Source organism: Leptopilina heterotoma, unplaced genomic scaffold, assembly GCF_015476425.1.
Source record: "Leptopilina heterotoma isolate Lh14 unplaced genomic scaffold, ASM1547642v1 Lhet_114, whole genome shotgun sequence".
In the NCBI taxonomy this organism is placed as follows: domain Eukaryota; kingdom Metazoa; phylum Arthropoda; class Insecta; order Hymenoptera; family Figitidae; genus Leptopilina; species Leptopilina heterotoma.
In genome coordinates, this window is record NW_025110833.1 from 3,480,495 (window position 1) to 3,505,876 (window position 25,382).

Genomic DNA, 25,382 nt, shown 5'->3' on the forward strand with positions numbered 1-25,382 from the left:
GGAATATTGTGAACCATCCAATCATCGTCATGGTTATAATGGCCTTTAAACCTAACCGCGAAAATTTGAAATTATTTTCAATTAGCCGTGTCATTTAAATAATCAAATGTGTTCATAATTTAATTATAAATCATTAGAATGATGAAAATAGTCAAACTAATTAAAAATAGGAATCAATATTATTATAAATAAAATATTTATTCATCAGGGTTACCACAAAAATTTAATTTTGTTTTTCCCTGATTTCGGGACAGTTTTTTCTTTAAATTTATTTTACAGATTTTTTAATTAAAAGTATGATAAAATTCAGATTTTCAAAGATTTTAATTTGAAATCCTTTCAAAATTCAATTATTTCTCAAAATTAATGTTATTAATGCTTAATTTCTTTTGGAAAATTTTAATAAAATTTTTGAAAATAATTGAATTTCGGAGAATTTTTTTATTTATTACCTTTGAAAATAATTGAATTTCTGTAAAATTTTTATTATTTATAAAAATAATTAAATGTTTGCGTAGAATTTTATAAAAAAAAATTTTAAATAATTGCATTATTTTGGAAAATTTTATTAAAATAGTAGATATTAAAAAGCATTTAATTGAGGAAAGTAACTCTTTTAAAATTCAATTAATTTAATAACATTTAAGTAAAATTATTCAATAGATAATTTCTAAGTAGATATGTAATAATTTTATGATAGTTCTTCAAGAAATAAGTTATTTAAAAAGAAATTATTGTCAGAAATAGAAAAACTTGAATACTTTTTATTAGAATTCGTGTTAATTTTATAGTTTATGAGGTAAACAAAAAAGATAACGAAATTCAGAATTTTCTTATGAATTCTAAAAATTTAATTTTTTCCAGTACTTTTAATAAAAATCCCTGACTTTTCCCTGATTTTCCTGACCAATTCTACTTTCTCCGACTTAATTTCTGACTTCCCTGACCTGTGGCAACTTTGACCATTTTCCTGATTCTTTGCGACTAATTAGAGAATAATCACGAAATCTATTTCCACTTAATATTCGTAATAAAAATTTATTTTTTAATTATAATTGAATTTTTTACATTATTTAAATTAAATAATCAAATTAGCAGGAAATTTCTAATAAAACATTAGTAAATAACCTTTTAAATGATCGATTAATTAAAAAATAATTGAATTACCGTGAAATAAAACTGCATCCACACACTGTCGCATAATTTGTCCTTTAAAGGTGCATGAACTTTAGTGACAAATGAGAGAAAAAATTTAATGAAATATGTAACGTGCGTGAAAACAAGAATCCGTTAAAACTCCTTTGACCCGATACTCATGATTTTTTTATTTTTAATTCCTTTTTCCGCACTGACCCCTATTTTTTTCCTTTCTTTCTTTCTTTCTTTTATTTTATTTTTGCAATGTCAGGAACAGGGAATATAAACGGATATGTAATTCTACGCCGTCTTTTTCAATAACATTCCGTGTATGATTCAGAAAACCGGAAACTATTCGTTCAGACGCCTCTGCCGTATGCCTGATGGTCCATTATTGAACAGCTCTCTTATATTCGTATATTAACCAAGTTCCTTTGACCCTCGTCGTCGTCTCGTATTTTTCGAGACATCTATGATATACCTAAACCACAAGTAAATGCGTAGAAATTCCTTGTGGCCTCAGGCGTGACGAAAAACCGGCTTCTTTTTTCTTTTTCTCTTTTTATTTTATTTTATTTTTTTATTTTAAACACGTGATGTCTCTGTACAATTTTAAACTACCACCAGTTCTCAATTTAGAACCCTTTTAATTAGCACCGCAAGCACATTTGAATTATGAAAAAAAATTTTTTTTTTTTCAAACTAAAATATTTCACTTTTTATTTTTTGCGAAAAAAATAATTCTTCACTGTCTTTTCTTATGAAACTGAGTTATTGTGAAAATAAATAATTTTTTCAATGATAATTATTGTATGAATATACATAAATAATTCCAATTTAAAAATAATAATTAAAATAATAAAAATAAATAAATTATTTACTTATTATTATTATAAAAATATTTATAATATATTATATAACAATAAATAATTTTTTTTTGTTTATTCGTTTAAAGACCAAAGCCTAAATAAGAGGGACGTCTATAATTACCAATTTTTTTGTTAATTGGGTGTTGTGAATTGTTGTTTAATTATTAATGAACGAATCGTCGTGAATCATTGATTGAAGGGGAAATGTCTCTTGGTTTTCAATTTGCAATTTAATCAGACACTATATATATACATATAGAATATATAATGTATAATTTATTACGCTCTATTTCATACAGATCTGGTTTCATTTTTTTAATTGATACCAAACAAAAGCTATATGAAAACTATTGACATTTATAGTTGCAAAAAAAAAAAACCAATACGATAATCTCCGTTATCACTTTATTATGACAAAAAAAGAGCAAAAAAGGCAAAAAAAAAAGTAAAAGATGAAAAAGAAAAAAAAACAATCTTTATGAGATTGTAATTTTAAAGAGCTATTGTAGTAATTGTAATAAATAATTATAATGTATAATAAAGGAAAATTTTTATTACAATGATAAAATATTTTTTAATATTAATTAATAGGATAAATTAAATATTTATATTGAAAATTAAAAAATTTAATAAATAATTAACGAGATATAACAAAGCCGAAAGGAACGGAAGATATAATGAATAAATAATAATATAAGAAATTAATAATTGACATAAATAAACAAAATAAAATAACAATGAATATTATTTAAATAATTATCTATGTAATAATAACTATGTACTTGAAACGTTCAATATATTTATTGAATTTATTATTAAAAAAATTCATCCAATAATTTAAATTTGCCAAAAATATTTTTTCAGATTTTAGTAGGGTAAACCAGAAAGTAGTCGGCCACTTTTCAATTTTGAATAGCTATAAAACCGTATGAGATAAAAATATTTTCAAAGTTGCTAATCATTTCTAAGGTGATCGTAAACAAATCTAAACTTTTGTAATAGAAAAAAAAAAATTTTGGACGGTTTTTGAAAGCTTTTTTAAGTGCCTGATTACTGTCGGTTTAGGTGGCCTATTACTGTCGGATTCTTACTTGTTTATTTACTAATTTTTTTTTACGAATAAAAAATTTTTTTTCATGAACATGATTGGTTTAATAGTTTTGTGTGATCGTAAGGAACAACATTACATAAAAGAATTCGAAAAAAATATGAATTGATCTTTTAAAACAGTGTTAATTAAAAAGATTGCTTTTAGGTGGCCGACTACTGTCGGATTCTTACATTTTTTTTGTAAATTTTTTTAACGAATAAGAAATTTTTTTTTGTAAATTAAATTAGTAAAAATGTTTACTAATTAAAATTAGTGACTGACTTTTTGCTTTTGAATTAGAAAAAAATTTTACTAATAGTAATTTCTTTTAATTTACTAATTCTACTAATTTATTAGGAAAATTTATAAATTCAAAAGCAAAAAGTCAGTCACTAATTCAAATTAGTAAACATTTTTACAAATTCAAATTTAGAGAGTAAACAAGAAAAAGATAGACTAAAATAGTAAGTAATAATTACTAATAAGGAATAGTTACTAATCAAGTATTAATTACTAATAAAAAATATATACATAAAAAATTTGGTGAAAATTCTTAAATTATTTGACAATTTTCCACTAATTTTAGATTCAGCGAGAGTAAAATACCAATAAATAAATATTCTAAATTATTGAAAAATAGAATAAGGTAAAATTAAAAAAAATTATTATTCACATTAATTTTTTATTTCATTGAACTACTTAAATATATATTAATAGTGAAAATATGCACTTCAGAAAAAAACAAAACCAGGGAATAAACATGTTAATTTTTCAACGTCGATTCACTTCATTAATAATCAGTCGAATTATTCCATCAGCATTATTCGAACAAAAACTTATATTTCAAAAATATATATATCAGAGGAAAAAATATCAAAAATAGAAGGAAAGAATTATACGTAATTCATAAAAAATAAATCGAAACAATTCAAAAATATATTTAATAAGAAAATATTAAATATTGAGGAAAAAATTCAAAAAATAAGAAATTAATATTTAATAAATGAACTAAAAACTAGAAACTAAAAATTATGTTTATGCAAAAGGAAAAAAATGAATACACCTAAAACGAGAAAGCTAATTAAACTATCACTTTCTTCTATATACTCTTATAACAATAGATTAATTAATTTTACTTTCATAATAATTATAATTAACATAATTAGCACGATTATTACATACAGAAAACGAGAAGTAACACTGAGCAGTAATTTTGAAAATCTTTTTACAAATTAATTATTTTCACAAGTATTTCACAGACGTTAATTGAAAACTAATTATGGGAAAATGGTGGGGCGAAAGAGAAAAAGAGGGGAAATTACTAAGAAAAGGGGGAGAAAAACGCGTAAAAAAGCTTTAAGCGCGAGTGTAGTCGCCAAGCAAGAAACGACTGACTACGTTTTCTACTATAACTGACTTTGATGGTTCATTCATGGCAAGAGCTTTGCAAGCTTTTTCGAGGGCTTTGCGCACACTTGTGTAAAATGCGTGACGCTGATTGGATATTTCGATCGGGCGTGGGTGGCAAATTACACGATATACAAGAGAGAGAGAGAGAGAGAGAATGAGCTTTTTGCAAAAACCTTAGCCAACGCATTGATACAAATTTTTCTTTTTTCCCCGTTTTTTTTTTAATTCAATTGGATAAAGAATCAGAGTATATTTTTCCAAATCCAGTCAATAAACATACGTAAAAATTTATCTTGTTATTGAAAGAAAAATTAATATCCACCTACATAAAATATCGATAATTACATATTTTCGGAATTTTTTCTATTTTAAAATTTTTTTTACAGATTTAAATAATTTTAATTGTAATTATTGTTATACCATAATAACAATAATAATTATTATTAAATTATTATTTATATAATAAGTTGACAATAAATTATTCAGCCCACAATTAAATATATGCATCTAAACAAATTGAATAAAAAATGTATTTCAAATTAAAAAACAAATATTTGAAAATAGATTTGAAATTTAACATTGAAAAAAAGAGTTTAAAAAAAGAATGAATTTTATTTTTAATTTGAGATAGATGAGGTTTCTCTGTAATAGTCTTTTATTTCTGGATGAATCTACGAAAATATCTAAAAGTCGCAACCAAGTCGGGAACTCCTGCGGAGTTGTATACTTAGCATATTCATCAAAACCTGATTGTCAAAAGAGTTTCTATTTTTTTTCTTTTTTTGGTAACTGTCTTTTTGTTTGTCCAACGCACTTTATCTATTTTCTCCTTTCTTTTATTCATTCATTCTTTCTTTTTTTTTTGTCAAGAACGATTGAAATATTTTGATAAAATTCTAGTTGACCATTGGATATGATTTCTATTTTTTGTTATTTTTTAGGACACAACTAAAAGCATTCCAAATATCTCGACCACTTAAAGTGGACAAAATAATAAAGATTGACGAAATGTATAGTCAGTTACAATAAAACAGAAATTAGAATAAAATCTATAAATAAAATAATAATAATAAAAAAAATAAATTATCATAATGGAAAAAATTATCATTTTATTTCAAAAAAATTGGTGGTAATATAAAATGAATTTGTAATTATTTTATAAGTAGTTAATTATTAATTGTTTAATTAGTAATTATTTTATTAGTGTATTTAATTTGTACACGGAAAAAATAAAAAAAATTTACTTTAAATAAATGGAAAATTTTTCTGTTCAATCAATAAACATATTCCATTCTTGTCTAAATAATATTTTCCTAACAAAAAAATAAGTGTTTTGCAGAGCAACGGGAAGAAAATTAGCAAAAAGGAGAACATCTCATTTTGCATTCCGTTATGTGATTGCAATTTAGTTGAAACTCTTCTCTCTTATTTGTTGCAATCGTAAATTTTTTTTCCTTTCAACGGTTATGACGTTTTCCTCTGAATTTCAAAATTACGCGAATACTTTTCATTGCGATTTCGTAATAATACTTGTATATATTTTTCCATTTTTTTAAACTCGTTTATAATAGTAAATAAATAAATAAGCGAACAAAACGTTTATCAATTACTTCTGACAGATTGTTCCTTGTTGTACAGAGTTTGTGAAATTTGATAAATAAAAATACTATTTTTTAATAATAATAATTTTTTATTACATTTTCCTAATAATTATAATTTTTAACATTTAATAATAATTTTTATTCTTTATAACAATTACACTAAAAAAATTTATTTGATTCAAATAAACGATTAGTATTCTATTATCAAAATAAATATTTATTTGTATCAAAAACAATTTTTTCGATTTACGTAAAAATTAATTGATTCAAGTAAATATTTATTTGATAATAGACCAGTAATCCGTTAATTAATTAAATCAAATACATTTTTAAGCTCATGATAATAAAAACAATAATTACTGTTGTTAAATAATATTACTCATATTGTTATAATTTACCGTAAAAAAAATTTAATTCCACGTTTAATATAAAATTCAGGAAGTAATTTTTTTTCTTCTTCAGAATAATAATATACGATAAAACAAAACTCTTATCTTACAAGTTTGACTTATCGATATTTCCCTTAAGAAGAAAAAAACACGAAAAAAAATGTAAATGTCGTGCTTTCTATCTCAATTAAATTTGTATTAAAAAAAAATTTACAGGGAGAGAAAAATATTTGATCAATTTTTTTCCCTTTCTTTTTTTCGTTAAGTAAGTGGGTTGTTAAAGATAAAAAAGCAGTAGGAGCTTGTGGAAAATTTCTGTCATTCTCGTATCTTCTTTTCTTATGAAACAATCTCTATTTTTATACTTGAGTGTTTGAACTCTCGACTTTAAGAAATACATAGAAAAATAAACTGTCAATGATTTTGAATTTTTATCAACAAAAAAAAAAAGGAAAACTTTTTATTTAAAAAAAAAATGATATCTTTCGTAGATTTGTGACAAACATACACAAAGACGTTTTTTTATATTTTTTCAAATGACTCAAAATTTGATTAATTAAACGATCACATGTTGTTTGACAAAATCACATGTTTTTTCAAGTCAATAACTCTTTTGTCAATAACTTTTTGACTATTATTTTAGAGAATTTTTTTTGTAAAAATATTTTTTCGTTTCAAAATATTTATAAATATTGAGAAAAATATATTTTTTCAATGTCAACTAATATTTTTTTTCCTTTGGATTTTAATTATTTTTAGAGAAATATTTCCGGTATATTTTCTTTATTCAGTTTATATTTTTATCATCATTTATTCCACCTTTTCTTATTTTTAAAATACTTACTTTTTTCAACTGTGTATTTTTAAACCCATAATTAATTATCGAAGATTTTTATAAAAGTTTACTCTAAAAATAAAGTTTATTTACTTAAAAAATAATCAATTCAATTAACTTGAAAATATTTATATAGATAATAAAATTTAATAATTATGTATTTTCAATCCATTAAATGGTATTATTTATTAATATAGTTATTAACAGTTATATTAATAAATAAATACATTTTAATTTAATTTTTTTATTTTTATGTAATATTACTTTTATTTTTTTAATTTCTTAAATATTAATTATTATTTATTAATAATTTTTAACAGTGATGAATAAATAAATAAAATTGTTTATTATTATTTATATTACTTTTATTTCAAGAACCCCACGTTGTGTTATTAATTTTATTATAATTATTAGAAATAAAACTAAAAAAATGAAAAAGAAAATATAAAAAAGAATAGAAAAAATAATTATCTTAATGTGAGAAAGAAAAAATAAATCAAATGTCCAAATTTTGATTTAAGCAAAAAAAGGGGGACAAGAAAATTGCTTTTCCCTTCGAGGTCCTTGACAATTTTTCTATTTTTCCGAATCAAATGGCAACCAACGATAAGATGTTATATTTTTCTTTTAATTTATTCTATTGGTGCTAAACGTGGATACAGGATTTTAGTGTATAAAGTGAAGAAGGGGAAGGGGGTCGAATGGAAGGAGGGCAAAAAAAATTCCTCAAGAATCGTAAGGACAATAATTTTAACGCGTGGGTTTCCCTAACCGAAAACCGTGCTCTTGATAGTGCGTGGGTTGATCTCTTAGTGTAATGAATGAATATAACTACTGAAACAGAATCAAATACCTTGTCGCTTTCCTTCAAGATTGAATCGGTCTGGATGGGATGCGATCAAATTTTTGCCTTCTTTCCTCTTTTTTTTCTTCTTTTTCAAGAAAAAAACCAACTATTTTCTCGTCGTTTTTCTCCTATTCCAATAATTTAGTAATTCCAATTCCCTCGTTTTTTCTCTGCGACACTAAAATTCGAAAAAATACTAATTAATTTTTCTAATTAAGTTAAATTTATCTTAATAGTTATCTTGGCAAAAATTTGCTAATATTTACTTTTTCATAAATTTTATTATAAATATTATTCTAATAAAATTTTATCGTATATTTTCAAAAATAAAACATAATACAAATAATAATACGATTTTTCATTATAATTATTTATTAATTGAATTCTAATTAAAACACAAAATTAAACTACAATAACATTTAAAAATTTTTAATGTCACTTTTCTTTAAAATTCAATATTATATTGTTAATTATAAAAAGTAATAATAAAATCGTTTCTTAATATTTAATTAAAGCTGAAAAGCGCATGAACTACGTGTAACAAATAATAATTAAACAATTTTATAATTTATTTGAATTTGTATAAATTTTTGCAAATTATTTAATTTTGATAAATAAAAAGTAAGCTTTAAAGTTGCAAAAGCTTTGGAATTAAATTATTTTTCACGAATAAAATAAAAAAATAAACATTTGGTGTAGAAATTTAAGATTCAAAATAAACTTTTTAATTCCCTTCCGAATGAGAAGTTTGATAAAAATCGTTCAAGCCAAAAGGTCTAATTTTCAACTTCATCAAACTTTTGTCAATCGATGAATGGAAGGACGAGGCTCGACTCATTCAGAGGTATAATGTAGTACAGCTGAATGAGAGCCCGTTGTTGAATGAGATATCGACAAGTTTCAAAAGAAAATATATTTTGCAATTTAAATCGACTTAAAATTTAAAAATATGTAAACATATGCCAACATTTTTATACAAAAACTCCTCAAAAGAAAAAAAAATCATTCATCTATATATATTCTTTTTTATTTAAGCATTTTTTTCCTATACTTAACATTTTATTTTTATTCAACTTATTTATTTAAATATTAAAAATATCTACACAAAAATTTCTAAACTTCAATTCATAGAAAATTAATAAAAATAAATTTTTATCGTGCATGACATTTTTGTACAACTATTGTAATTTTATTAGAATTATTTTTTTTGTTGAGAAAATAATGTATATTTTTAAAAAAGTTATTCTTCTGTGAAATATTACACCCACAGAAAAAGTTTAACTTTTATATAAATATTGTTGTGGGTGTCTCAAAGTAATTTGAAATTCGATAATGAAGAATCCATGGATGGTTGACTATTATTGAATTCGTTTATATTGGAAAACGTGTACAACTACAATTATATTTAGTTTATATAGTGATGACAGACAAAAGAAAAGACGTAACTATTTTTCATTGAAAAACTTTTTTTATAAAGTGATCCTATTTTTTTCTACACAATACAAAGCAATATCTAGAACAATAACATTTTTTAATGTCACTTCTTTTTCTCTAAAAAATTCAATCTGTTTTTTACCTCAAGCAGAATATTCGCAGAATTCAATAATATAAAAATAATAATTTAATTTGACTAATTTAAAAAAAAATCACTTCTAACTGATGCTTTTTGGAATTATTAATTTAATTTTTATTTTTAATTAATTGATAAATTATTACTATTCTTATCATCACTATTCATTACTACTTTTTATTTACTATTTTTGTTTTACTTTTATTTTTTGTTTTATTTGCTATTTTTGTTCTATTGTTATTTATTTATTTTTTAAATTATTTTCATTTAATATTTATTTATTATTTATTATTTTACAAATTGTTAATTTATACTAAACAATTATTAAAAATAACAAAAAGATCAATCCAATTAAATTTTTATTTATTTAATGACAAAAACTGCTATATAACTAATAAAAATATTGGAAAAAGTATAAACAATTAATTAAATATTAAAAAATATAAAAAATGTACATGTTTTTTTTAGAAAGAATTAAAATTGCTAAAGAAGAAAACAGTAGAGAAAAAATTTAACGAGATTATATTTTGAGCGCTTATTTGTTTTACGATACAAAATAGTAATAATTCAAAAAGTCTTTTGCTAATTTATGCAAATTGCAATAAGCGCATAAAAATAAATTTATATTCGTTAAGTGCTTTACATATTAATACTTCAAGAGAAGCAATAATCATAATTTGAAATTTTTTAATTTATTAAACAATTTAATACAAAAATTACTAACAATGACAATTAAATAATTTATTTAAAAAATAATCCAAACTTGTTTATTTCTTTACATGTAAAAAGTAAATGTACAGTTAAATTTATGAATTAACTATAAAAAAAATTGAAGAATTAAAATTTAAATTGAATTTACATAATCTTAAACTACTTTAAAGTAAAAATATTCCTAACAATCAAATTTTAAATTGATGTTAAATATAGAATATGATGTTTTTGTTTTTTGTTTTAAATATAATCCACTTATTTATTTCTCTTTTTTTAACTACATAAGCTTTCATATTGAAGTTAAATAGTTTTTAACTACCGGAAAGTAAACAATTTTTAACATTTAAATTTTTGATTGAATTTAAATAATTTTTAACTACATTAAAAAAAATTTCTGTCAATAAATTATTTTAATATTAAAAACTGAATGCAGTTTGGAGGCATTTAGTAGTAAGAATAATTGCAATAACACTAGTAATAGTAAAAGAGGTAGCAATAGTAAAAAAAATTATATTAAATTAATTGATTTTCACAGCATAATTATTTTCTACTTTACACGAAATTGCAAAAGAAATTTATTGTCATACAGAAAAAAAATTTGATTCATTATCAAACAAACATTTACTTGAATCAAATAAATTTTATTTAAGTCAAATAAATTATCTTTGAACCAATAATTTCAGTATTTGAAGCAAATATGAAGTGAACCATTTTATTGACTACAATAAATATAATGTGATTCAAGTAAATATTTATTTGAACTCTCTAACTCTGAATTAGCGAAATTTCACTAATTTCCAGCGATAAGTTTACAACTAATTCCAAAAAGCGTATATATACGCTATTTAATCAGTGAAATTCCACTGATTATTTAGTGAAAATATTTATTTGATTCATATAATCGATTAATTGACTATTATCAATTAAATATTTACTTGAATCAAATAATATTTATTGGAGTCAATTAAATGGTATTTGAACCAATAATTTCAGTATTTGAAGCAAATATGATCTAAACCATTTAATTGACTCCAATAAATATTATTTGATTAAATTAAATATTTAATTGACAATAGTCAATTAATCAGTTATTTAAATCAAATAAATTTTGTTCTCAGTGTATTTTAGATTTAGAGAGAAAATAGACAAGTAATTGTTCATTTAAATCAAATAAATTCTTTTCAATGCAAGGTAAAAAAATACTTGAATAAAAAAAAATAAAGATATTCTCAGGAAATATTTCTTGAAGCCTGGATATCAAATTTGAAATAAAAGAAGAAAAATTTCTGCGATCTACGGTAAATAACTCATTCAACTACAGGTGTAATGAAAGATGAAATTTGAGAAGTTTCAAAGAGGATTAATTTACGAAAATTAATTCTTGAGTGAATAATCAAGTTTGTTTTTTGCTAAAGTGTGTGTGTGTGTGTGAGTGTGTGTATATATAGGTATAAAGCACAATATATGTAAGAGGAGGGGTCGTTATACTATATACTATATATAAATATACTATATATATATTATGAGATACAATCGAACACCTCACGAACAACCCTTACTTTTATTGGGCAATTCTTGTAATTGTCCTAGGTCACAGAAATAAACTTTTGTCCCTTTGTGATTAATAAGATGATTTACACCACCTCGTATCGTCAACTTAAAACCGGGAAGTTGCATTGGACGCATCTGAATGGCGTCTGAACGGATTGCAAAATGCCTGCGAACTGCATTCAGTTTAAACAGACCATGAGGGAGTGGGACAGACGCGCGCATTCGTGACACGAATTCGCGCTACTAGTTTTACCCCGCCAAAGCTTTAGAATTTTTTTCCTTTTTTTTTTGTTCAAGAAACAAAAAAAAAAAAAGAAAACATCGTATATACATTCGAAACATCTATATGGTTGCAGTTATAACCATATATCGATTACAATTTTTAAAAATGGGTAAATACACAATGTGACAATCATAGAAAGCAAAAACGAAACAGTAAACAGGTTTTAAATAATAATTATAAATGTAGTTGAATTTAATACAGAAATTAATATCTGTTAAGAATATTACTGACAAATTTTACTGACAATCAGATTATTTTATTTATTATTTTATATTTAACTATTATATTCATCTTTCATTCTATTCACGGAAAAAAAGTTTTATCTAGAACAGTTACAAATTTCACTACATTCGTGAAATTTATAGTTACTTTAGTTAAGTTATTCGCTATTTTAAGAAAACTTATCGCTGTTTCAGGCGAAGCGTTTTTTTCTTATTATTGTTTGAATTAAAAATACTACAAATAAAATAATTATACTTGAATAAAATAATTTTTATTTAAATCAAATAAATTGTATTTTGAACCAATAACTTCAGCATTTTAATAAGCAGATATACCGAGAAAACAATATATTTGAATCAAACTTAATTATCTTTGTTATACAGTCAATTATTTTTAATTAAACATAATAATTTTGATTGGATACATAATAAGTTTGGTTTAATAAACATTAAGTTTAATTCAATTATAAAAAAATTTAATTCAAATAAATTTTTTTGGTTGGCTACTTATTTTTAAATTAAAAAAAAAATTTTCTGAGTGTACTATTTTATTGACTTAAATAGAAAATATTTGATTTAATAATTTTTCATTATCAAATAAATATTTGCTTGAATTAAATAATTTTTTATTTCAAACAAATAAATTGTATTTGGACCAATAACTTCAGTATTTGAAACAAATACCATTTAATTGACTTAAATAAAAATTATTTGATACAAATAAATATTTTTTTCATGATAGACAAGTAATTGTTCATTTTAATCAAATTAATTATTTTAGTGTTTAATTTAATTATAAAATATATGTTTAATTCAAACAAATTTGAATTAGTACAAATGTTTACTAATTTGAATTAGTAACTGACTTTTTGCTTTTGAATTAGTAAATTTTACTAATAAATTAATAGAAATTATTATTTATTAGTAAAATTTACTAATTCAAATGCAGAAAATCAGTCACTAATTCAAATTAGTAAACATTTTTACTGATTCAAATTTAAATTTAATTTCACAGGTAAATTTTCGAAAATTATGTATATTTGTCTCAGAACCAACTAGACTTTTTATTTGTTTGAAATAAATTTTATTTGGTTTAAATAAAATTTTATTTATCTCAAATATATGTTTTATTTGTGTCGAATAAAATTCTTATTTAAAAGAAATAAAAAGTCTAGTTGGTTCTGAGACAAATATATACGTTTATTTAACTCAAATAAAATATATTTGGTTTAAATAATATTTTTCTCTGGGTGTATTTTCTTGAAACTATTATTAATTGAAATTGATTAATTTAATTTTCAATTTCGCTACTAATCGAAAGCTACACTGAAAAAAATTTATTTGTTTCAAATAATCGTCTATTATCAAATAAATATTTATTAGAATCAAATAATTTTTATTTGAGTCAATTAACCCCTTCACAGTCGAGTGAAAATAAAGTTTTTGTGCCATAAGTGTTCAAAAAAAATTTTTTTTTTTAAAATCATGATATTATCATATTATATGTTTTTGAGGTCACTGATTCAAAATCCGTGGTCGAAAAGCCAAAATTCAAAATGGCGGCTTCAAAATATCCACCAAAAAAAATTAAAAAGTTAACGAATTCGTTAACTTAAAAATTTTTTTTTAGCTTTTTTAAAGCAGCCATTTTAAATTTTGAATTTTTGACCACGGATTTGGAATCAGCGACCTAGAAAACCCCCGAGTAGGCATTTTAAGGTATTTTTAGACAGATTCGTTAACTTAAAAATTTTTTTTGGGCGCCATTTTGAAGCCGCCATTTTGAATTTTGAATTTTCGACAACGGATTTGGATTCAGCGACCCCGAAAACCCCCGAGTAAGGATTTTTAGCCATATTCGTTAACTTTTAAATGTCTTTTTTTTCGATGGCCCTATAGAGCCCATGGACATACAGGGCACGACATTTTTATGGCTCTATAGAGCCCACTGACAGTGAAGGGGTTAAATGGTTCACTTCAAATACTGAAATTATTGTTTCAAATACAATTTATTTGACTTGAATAAAATTTATTTGATTCAAGTAAATATCTATTTGATCATAGACAAGTAATCAGTTATTTGAATAAAATAAATTTTTTTTTACTGTATGGCTACGAGGTCAGATGGTCTAATTGTCAGCTAATAAAGGTTAAGCATTCGATTCCCGGTATGGCGTAAAATTTGTTATCTGAATCTATATACCTTAAACTGATGATTATGATTTATTTATTAAAAATAAATTATTTTCTGATGATTTTCATTATTTTATCTAACGTAAATAAGAGTATTCGTTCTTCGCTCCATCTGAAATTTTTAAGAGTGGGGAGTGAAACTTTTTAAAATTATGATCCAATGTAAGCGTTATTTTTTCATTGAAGCTATATAGACTGCTGCAATAAAAAACAGCAGTAAAACGCAGTCTATATACTGTACCGATAAAAAATGTGTATCTTGACTACTATTTTTAGGACATTTATACGACTTTCATTTCCTGCTCCTAAAATTGCTTTTTGTTTCAAAACGAAAATTCTCCAAAATCGCTATTTATCGAAAGCTGCTTTTTTCACAATCATTGTTTTCTTTTTCTTCTTCATATTAATGTTATTATTATTATTTATTTTTTTGCACTCAGAAAAAAATTTGTTTGAAACAATCCAAATGGTGGTTGAATCAATCAAATAAAGGCAGTGCTTTAATAACATTGGTTTGATTCAACTACAAATTTGTTTCAGATGATAAATTCTTTCTTCGCATGCAAAAATTATTAAACTGAACCAAACTTTTATTTAAATTAAACAAATATTTATTTAGATTAAACAAACTTTATTAGGAATAACCTAAAAATAAGGTTTATATACAAAAAACATTTGTTTGATTCAACTACAAATTGAGGAGTTGTATCGAAGAACTCGCTCGACGCTCGAACAAAAGGGATAATACCAGTCAGGCAGCAGTGAGGGCCTGTGGGTCGTTCACTGCTACCTGGCTGGTATTATCCCTTTTGTTCGAGCGTCGAGCGAGTTCTTCGATACAACTCCTCAATTTACTTCAGATGAAAAAATTCTTTTTCGAAAGCAAAATTTATTAAACTGAACCAAATGTTAATTTAAATCAAAAAAATATTTATTTAGATTAAACAAACTTTATTTAGAATAACCTAAAAGCAAGGTTCATACAACAAAATAGAAAATTAAATTCAAACACAATTTTTCTTCTCGGCATATTATTATTATTTTTATTGCTTTTTGTTACCAACCGCAGTAAAATTTATTATTATCGTAAAGAAATAATCATCCTCATTGTTACAACAGAAATTATTGAAACCTTTTTTCCAAAAGATAAGTGAAAAACTGAAATAATTTTCCAAAAAAATAAGCGAAAAGTTAAAATAATTCTCCCCAAAAGAAAAACAAGTAAAAAATTAAAACAATTTTCAAAAAAAAAAAAAGGATGAGACATAAAGGTGGAAAAAAAGCTTTCTTCTACAACTGAAAATTGATCCATATCTTATAAAAAAAGCACACTTTTTTCTCCATTTTGCTTTCTCCTATACATATACAGACATAGATGAAAGAGATGAGGAAAATTTGAGAGTGGGGAGTGTTGAATGAGGACTCGTGGTTTGAGACTAAAAAGGGGTGGGAAAAGCCCCATTGGATGAAAGGGTCAAAACGTAGGGGTTAGTCTACTCGACGAACTGCGTCCCCAATCGATATTTACGCGGAACGAATCCCCGTTCACATAATATATAGTTTTTAGGGGCATCAATGACATAAATTCATTGAAATAGTATACGGTATAAATATATGCACAACTATACGTACAGTGTGCATTTTTAATAAATCATGAAAACTATCACATCATGAATGATCATTATATTTGATGGAAATATAGTAAACGCCAGTATACAATGGCTTTATTATCAATGAAGTCACTCTCCAGTGACTAAAGAAAAATCTCATTCAATGAAAGGAGTAGTATTCTATATAGATATATTTATGAATATTTTCTATTATATCATTTATGTACGGAAATCAGCACGATGATGATTACATTAAAAATTACCGTATCTTCACTGTAATTTTTAATTTAATTAATGCTTGTAATTAATTATTGGGAATGCAATAGAAAACCAAAAATTGAAATCGATTGTAGTATATTGGTTTTGTAATTTTTGTTTGCTACAAACTAGTTCCTAAAAATATTTAATGTAATCTTACACTAAAAAGAATGGATGATAAAAAGATGATGCTTTATTGTAACAATGATTTAATATTATATTGTAAATATTGTTCTTATTTTAATATTATAGTAGTAGTAGTAGTAGTAGTAGTAGTAGTAGTAGTAGTAGTAGTAGTAGTAGTAGTAGTACTACTACTTATTGTATTATAATTAATAGTCATACTGCTATATCAATTAATTAATTATAGAAGTAGTAGAAGCACTGTTAATTATATTATAATTACTACTACTAATTAAGCAATTCAACCGAACAGTTAAATTGGACAATTTTACTTGATCCGGTAACAGAAAAGTTTTGTTAATTCATAAAAAATATTAACTTCATCATAATTTACATTTTAGTATTGCTCGGAATGTGCTCTTGTTTTGCAAACATAAGCGTGATTGTATAGAAAAAGTAAATAAAGAGGGGACGAATGAGGGACGAGTGAAAAGTGATTATGTTTAATATTCGAGTAACTGCATTATTTGACACGTGTTACCGAGTGACACATGTGATCTATTACGAATAGTTAAAATTAGTCAAAATTTTGAATCAAATTAAAATAATTAAAAACTCCAGCATTTGGTTTTATTTTTTTTTTAAATGTTCTGTATGTATATATATATCACCCACACGCTCCTACGGAAAATGCTAATAATTCTATTTCCTTATATATACCTTTTCTCTTAACTGTAAATGCTCTAACCGACTTCACTCTTGTCGCTTCAATTAAGCATGAAACGCTATTATTGGGCCTATTCTATTTCCTGTCCTCATATGTAGTACCTATTCTACAACCACGACCACGACGTCTTCCACCATCATCATCATCATCATCATGACCATCATCATCTATATATATGAACTCACTTTTATATATGCTACTATTTTATTTTGAGCATGAAATTATCAGCAACAGTATTAATTTATCGCACTGGAAAAATGCGTTGTATTATTTTTATGTCTCATACCTCTATAGGTAGGGGTAAACATTGCTTCTTTTTTTCTATTATCATATTTAAAATAAAACACGTGGAAATATTTACAGCATACGTAAATTTTTCATAAAATAAAACTATCGTCAAATAAACCTACACAAAGAAAAGAGAACTGTTAATATAAAACTAACAAATTTCAAATGTTGTTGCAACAATATTTTTTGTTGCTTAAACAAATATAAAGTGGAATCTTAATTATCAGGAACCTGGAGCAGGACCTGGTTCAGATAATAGAAACTGCAAATATTTGTTTATAATTATGGATAAATGAATTTTTTTAAACTTATTTTACCTCTACTTGCTCGATGTGCATCACTATAAATTTTTGTACCGATAAATGTAAAAAATGATGTTTTGGGTTTAAGATGACGGATTCGGATATTCGAGGTTCCACTGAATTGTTATTAAAACAAATCTGAATCATTAGAGTAAAAAAAAAAATAGAAACGCTAATTATAATTCAAAAACAAACAGGTTTTTGAAGTTAGTTGGCCTCGACGAACCACGAAACCGAAAATAATCAAACAATTTTTACAGAGGTTTTTTTTTAATTTTCTAACTTCTTAGGTAAATGAAAAAGGTGTAATTATAGTGACATTTGAATCTCTAAAACTTTCAAATAATATTTTTCGACCATGAGCGTCGATGCCAACTTGAGGGACGTTAACAAACAAAAAATTCATAAGTTAAGGGTACGAATATTACCAGGAAGAAATTTAAAATTTTGTCAAGAGGGACACATTTAAAAGAAACTATACCCTATGATGGGAAGGTAGTTTAAAAAAATGCTACACCAAGTGGAGCTAATTAAAGTTGTTAAATATATTCGGACGAGCTTTGACAAACATCCGGGCTTCCGGTAACCTCGCACATGACAGAACTCGCCTCAACGATATTGCCATGTTTTTCTTTCGTTATAGCCGTTAACCGATCGAAATACGTCATTTCCGGTTCCGGTCTGTAACCGCGGCCACGATATAAAACCGATAGAATTTTAAGAATGAATGGCCTTTGATTATGTCTTTAGCCAATAATTTTATATTCCACTACATATTGGATATTAAAGAATACATACAATACAGTGAGAATAGAATAAGAAGTTATTTAAATAAAATAATAGTCATCGTACATGTTGCAATGAATCGATATAGTCAATAATTAATCAGAGCGTGAATCTAGTTGCACTTTTTATTTCATTGGTTTTTTTTCAATTACAACTTGCAATTTAAACTCGTCACTGTTGAAAAAATTAATGACAATAAATCAAAGTGAAAAATTACGGAATTCGTAAATATTATATGCAGTGAAGTAAAATAATTGCAAAGAAATAATATAAACAAAAAAAATTGTAATTATAAATGTAAAATTTAAACAAAATTTCTGCATATCTATTTTAATTTTTACTATTTCAGAGAAGTTAATTTTATTAATTTCAAAGGAAAGCTTAGAAAAATATTTTTTTAAATAAAAAACTAACTGTACGTTAAAAAATTTTTAATATTATTTACAAAATTTTTAAAGCAGAAAATATTCGTTTTCTCTTCGAAATTGTTTGCAAGCAAAATTTTGATTTTTTTTTTAAATAAAAAGGCAATGACAATTTTTTTATGAGTGAGGTCTAATAAAACATTTTTGCATTATAGTTTTTTCACAAATGAAATTCAGCCACGAATGAAATTTTTCACCAATGAGACATAACTTCTTTTAGTAATAAAAATTTCGACGAGTATTTATAGTCGGCTCAGAATATTTTGCTTAAATACTTTATGTGAATTTTTGCGTGAATAATTTTCAACATTTGTTTGTCAAGAATAACAAAAAAAAAAAATGATTATTGAAAAGATTTTTGTGACCTTAACACTCATACTTTCCATAAGCATTCTGCAAATTAAAACTGAGGATTCTACTAACGTAGGTGAAAATCCAACTCCAAGTCAAACTCAAGCACTAGCTCAAGCAGAAGCTCAAGCTAAAGTTCAAGCTCAAACTCAAGCACCAGCTCAAGATCACAGTCAAGCACCAGTTCAAGCTCAAACTCAAGCACCAGCTCAAAGTCAAGCACCAGTTCAAGCTCAAACTCAAGCACCAGCACAAGCTCAAACTCAAGCACCAGTTCAAGCTCAAACTCAAGCACCAGTTCAAGCTCAAACTCAAGCACCAGTTCAAGCACCAGCTCAAGCTCCAACTTCATCTCTACTTCCAGTTCAAACTTCATTTCAAAGTAATTATTACTATATACGTATAAAAATATTTTTGTTTCTTTATAAACCATGAGTCTCCTCAGAAATGTAAATTAACCAAAAATTACTTTCAATTTTTACATCTTTAGAAGAAATGTTTACTAATATTTATTTTATAAAATTAGTATTAAAAGGTTAACATTTTTTTCACATTCAATTTTATTAAATTTTAGAAGATTGTTCGACGGAAGTAATAGAAATAAACAAACAAGCCGAAAAAGTTTGCGGTAAGATATATAAATTACTGCCTCCCAATATATTTTGTTATTATCGCCAAAAGACAATAAAATAAATTTTTATTAATTGACAGGTGCAAGGTTAACAAGTTACAAAAACTTTGAAATTATGACGAAACTATTAAAAGAAACAATACAATCCTCTACCAATTTATGTAGCAGAGATAAATTATCCGCAATATGTTGTGAAACATTATCCAAAACTCTTGAAAAATGCGGTGAGTTTTTTTTTAAATTCAGAATATTTATCACCATTTTAATTTTAAATTGAAAATTTTACATCTACTACTATCTCTATATCTTTATTATTCTCTATTAATTTATTAAATATTACTTAAAAATGATGTTCCTGAAGTCGCGGCGTCAACGCTCAGCGTGGAAAACTATTATTTGAGGTCGACGCTAACTTTCAGGAACGAAAAAAATGTAACAAAAAGTAAAAAATTATTTTCTTTCAGAGGGCACGCTAGACATGAGAGTTGCACCACTTCAAAAGCGTATGCAGAAACAAGTACTAAGTAAAATTCGTCGAAAACTTTAATTTCGAAGAATACTAAACATAACAGAATGTTATTATTATTGTTTCATAATTAATACCCTTCTTGTTTGTATCTCGGTGAAGAAAATTTGTCTAAATGTTTTTCGAAGCAGGGTATTTTCAAAAAATTATAAATTTCTATTTAAGGCAAAAATTAAATAACTATACCTAACTAATTACTGATGTTATAAAGAATGATAAATCTATTTTAAAAATAAATTTCAAATAAAAATGTTACTTTAAAAATTAGTCAAGCGTTTTTTATTCTTAATCCATGTCCTAATAATTATTTTTATCATGTTACATGAAAAAATAATATATTTGTTTTAAAATCGTAAAAATATTTTCCACGACTATCATTCTTTAGTCATTATTTTTGTTATTGCATTATATATCTCAACAAAAAAAATTATTATTAAAGTAAAATTTTTTTGTAAAGAATTAAAAAAATTATAAACGTTTTCTAAAATTTATTTTTTAGAATAATAATCCATTCATTTTTATAATTATCGCTTAAAAATTATAACTTCAATTACTATCAATACTTGATACTTTAATTTTTTTCTAACGTCAATATAAATTCTAAGAACAAATAAGATTAATTTTGTAAATTTTTTTCTTGACGTGGTCAATTTTATTGTTTTCAATAGACGTGACTCGTAAATTACCCAGAAAAGTTATTATTTCATGCGATCCAGTGACGTAAAAACTTTAAAAAACAAATTGAAAAACTCAGAAAAATTTTAATTAAATTTGATTTTATTAATTTAATGCACATTACATTAAATTTAATTTCGATTCGATTCAATTAAAATTTACTTTAATTTAATTTAAATGAAATTGCAATTTACTTTTATTTATTTTAGAATTTTATTAGTTGCTAATTTAATTTAAATTACCAACAAAAATTAGTATTTTAATTAAAAAATATAAATCATATAAATAATAAAAACATAATTTCAAATTCAAATTAAAAAATAATTTCACGAAACTTGAAATTTGTCACATTATGTTCCACATTAGAATTTTGGAAAATAGATAATATATAAGGAGATAATCTGTCACGTTAAAAAAAGGTGGTTCCTAAAAGTTGGGGGCTCAAAAGACCGTCACTAATGCTAAGAGACCATGGCAAACGCTACTTCCGTTTTAAACCGTCAAAATTTCCCTAACTCCCCATCACTCTCGATACATTTTATCTCAAAATGTTTGACAATCTTTTACATTTTCCTCCCTCCTTATTATTAATCTATGACAGGTGTAATTTTCAAAAAACTTCAAAGAATATTCTTCAAAAAAAAAAAGTTTATCTCCCTGGGAAAAGTAAAAAGATGACAAACAACCATCAATTTTTTCCGTTATGAAAATTTGTCAAAATTGACTTGAAATTTTCAATATTATAATTAACTGGTAATTAATAGTAACAATTAATAATTACTAGTAACTTATAGTAACTAATAATGAACTAATAATTTTTTTACGAGATTTCTGTTTTTGTTGCAAGAAAGTAAAAAATTATTTGATTCAAATAAACGATTATTTTTCTACTTGTCAATTGTCTATCTAATAAATATTTACCTGATAAAAATAATTTCTATTCAAGTTCATAAAATGAAGCTGAAACTGACACCCAGTTAGCAGCACCTACTTAATTTTGGAAATTAAATACTTTTTTTGTTTATAAATTCAAAACTATAACATAAAATTTTGAAAAATTAAGAGGGTGTTGATAACTGGGTGCAAATTTCAGCTTCTTGACTTGAATCAGGTAAATATTTATTTGTTAATACATAAGTAATATTTGAATTAAATTTTTTCCCAGTGTAGAAATTTTTGTTAAACTAATTAGTTTATAAAGAGTGCCTCAAGGCACTCTGAACAATTAAATTATTAATCACTCTACAACTCTCAGAACACACAAAAACTAGAAGATTCAAGAAAGACAACTAATAATTTCTCCAGACAAAATAGCAGAAAATAGCAAAAAATGTCGATTTTATAAAATTCCCATCCACATAATATATGACATAACAAAATATAAGTTAGATGCGGGAATTCAGTTTTGAGCGAAAATAGAAGACCCTTGGTAAATATTTCCTTGGCTACATTGATTAAAATTCGCTGCTGGAATATTAGACCATGACACAATTTCCGTTCACGTAGTATATAAAGGCATCGTGTTGGTATCTATACACAACTACCTGTACTGGTAGTAATATCTCTTTTTCATTCACAATTTACGTGCCATGAATGATATCGCCTGCAACTGTCGTTTTATATACATTAATGAAATTATTTTACTCTCTCTCTCTCTCTCTCTCTCTCTCTCTCTCTCTCTCTCTCTCTCTCTCTCTCTCTCTCTCTCTCTCTCTCTCTCTCTCTCTCTCTCTCTCTCTAAAGAAAAAATTCTTATTTCCATTCAGACATTATTGTAGTTCAAGGCAAATTTTTTTTTTTTAATTCAAAAACTAATTTTAGGATTCACAGTAGACATATATTATATATACATAAATACTGAACTAAATAAATAATTTTCCTTTCAATCACTTTATCGCATCTTTTTATATAAACGTGCCAATGAAAATTCCATATATTGTCAAGGACAGAAAAAAGCACAATAAAATAACAATTGACTTTCCTAAATTGCGCAGCATCTCGTGAAAAAGTTATCCTACCTAAAATATATGACATTATTAGTATATTGTGCAACGAGTGGAATCGTTAGTAAGATAGTATTTTTTCAATGTTTCTTATGTATAATATAAGAATTAGGAACACTTAACGCTCTCTATAAAATATTGAGCGCTTTGCGCTCAAAAAGTATTAAACACTTTGCACTAAAAAAATTCGACGACCCCAAAAACCCCTGGATACCAATTTTTATACGAATCCATAAAATATATTAAAAACTTGACCGCCATATTGAATCCGCCATTTTGAGTTTTTAATATCAGAGTTCAGATTCGTAATTAGCGACCCCGAAAACTCCCGAGTAACTATTTTGAGTAAAATTTAGTGACTTTCCGATAAATTTTCCAATCATTTCTTTTCTGAAAATTGAATCAAATTCATTTTCAAATAAATTTGAAAATAAATTTATATTAAATTTATTTTTGATAAGTAAACTTTGTTGCATTCTTTATTGTACTTTTTCCCTAAAGAATCCTTCTGAAATATAATCCACAAGTTTTGAACGTTTAAATTAATGAAATATTAGTTATTAAAAATATTTTAGAAAATTACTGATTGCAATACAAATTATAAAAACCTAAATTCTACATATGAAAACTTTAAAAATTAATTTTTTTGATAGTGACTCAAAATAATTGTAATAAAATTTAATTTAAAGAAGAAATAAATAAATTTCGTTCATTTAAACAATCAGAACTTTAGGATCATTTGAAAATAGTCAAATTTACTCTCCGGATTTAATTATTGAATAAAATAATGGATTGATGGATTATTTGAATCAAATTTTCCTTCAATGTAAGACAGAGTAAAAACTTTTGCACAGAATAAAAAGATGGCAAAAAATTTTATACTCTATAAGTCCGTAACTAAAATAGCATAATTAGTGATTGTACAGAAAAAGCGAATAAAGTAACTTTTAAATACTTTCCTAGTAAAACCTGAACTTCAAAGAACATCTGCGTGCTGTTGGTAATTTCTATCATTTCCGGAGAATAAATTTTACTATTTCTAAAGTACCTATATTTTAAAAAAAAGGTAGCAAAATTTACTTCGGAAATAATAAAAGTTGACATGTTCTGTAATTTTCTCAAATTAAATGAAAAATAAATTTGTTTCATACTTTTTTTGTATTAGATTACAATTTTATTTTTTTTTAAATTTTCCTACTTTGCCCTACTTGAAAATAAGATTTAGCAAGAGATTAAGATGCAAATCATTTTAAAGTTATGTTTGTATTATTTTCACATTAATTAAAAGTTTCTGTTTAATTTTGTAAAACCAAAATCAGTTTTTATTAATTATTTTAAAAGTAATAATTATTTTTAATAATTTTTGAAAAAGTTCTTTGAGAATTTTCACATATATTTCTTTACAATTTCCCTAATTTGTGGCAACCCTGAAAATGAGCTCAGTCTGTCAGTAAGTTTTACTTTGCAAATAGTGTCGAATTTATGTCGAATAAAATTTTAATTTAAAAGAAATAAAAAGTCTAGTTAGTTCTGAGACCAATATACCTTTATTTAACTCAAATAAAATATATTTGGTTTAAATAATACTTTTCTCTGGGTGTAAATCAAATAAATATTTATTCAGGTTAAATAAACTTTCTTTGCAATAAACTAAAAATTATATCCATACAAAAAACAGACTATTTGATATAAATACAATTTTTTTTACTGTACAACAAAATATACCCAGAAAAAAGATATATTTGACTCAGAGTCAACTATAGACATTTTATTTGTTTCAAATAAAAGTTTTATTCGTGTAGAATAAAATTTAAAACAAATAAATAATTTATTAGATTCTGAGACAAATAATTATACTTTTATTCAACTCAAATAAATTATATTTGATTTAAATAAAACTTTCCCCTGGGCGCAGAATATATTTAATTCAAACATAATTTTTTCCGAGCGTATAAAATCTCACAAGAAAG

At 24.5% G+C, this 25,382-nt stretch overlaps 2 protein-coding genes across 5 annotated transcripts in view; one reads left to right on the top strand and one right to left on the bottom strand.

Annotated features, from left to right (window-relative positions):
* Positions 1-25,382, bottom strand: part of LOC122508832 (tyrosine-protein phosphatase non-receptor type 5-like) — a 41,973-nt gene that overhangs the window by 9,602 nt on the left and 6,989 nt on the right. For 2 of the 4 annotated variants that reach the window (XM_043622433.1, XM_043622451.1), the window contains exon 2: positions 8,185-8,356. Coding sequence is in view for 1 of the 4 variants with exons in the window: in XM_043622424.1 (XP_043478359.1) it covers positions 1,168-1,201 (34 nt within the window). In the remaining 3 variants the exon portion in view is untranslated. Of the gene's footprint in view, positions 1-1,167; positions 1,834-8,184; positions 8,357-12,018; positions 12,176-25,382 lie in introns of those variants that run through there. The other 2 variants (XM_043622443.1, XM_043622424.1) reach the window with 2 other exon arrangements.
* LOC122508863 (skin secretory protein xP2-like) lies at positions 19,487-21,001 on the top strand. The gene is made up of 4 exons (XM_043622462.1): positions 19,487-19,959; positions 20,152-20,205; positions 20,289-20,432; positions 20,673-21,001. The coding sequence occupies exons 1-4, from the start codon at positions 19,566-19,568 to the stop codon at positions 20,753-20,755; spliced, it is 675 nt and encodes a 224-aa protein (XP_043478397.1). The 5' UTR covers positions 19,487-19,565; the 3' UTR covers positions 20,756-21,001.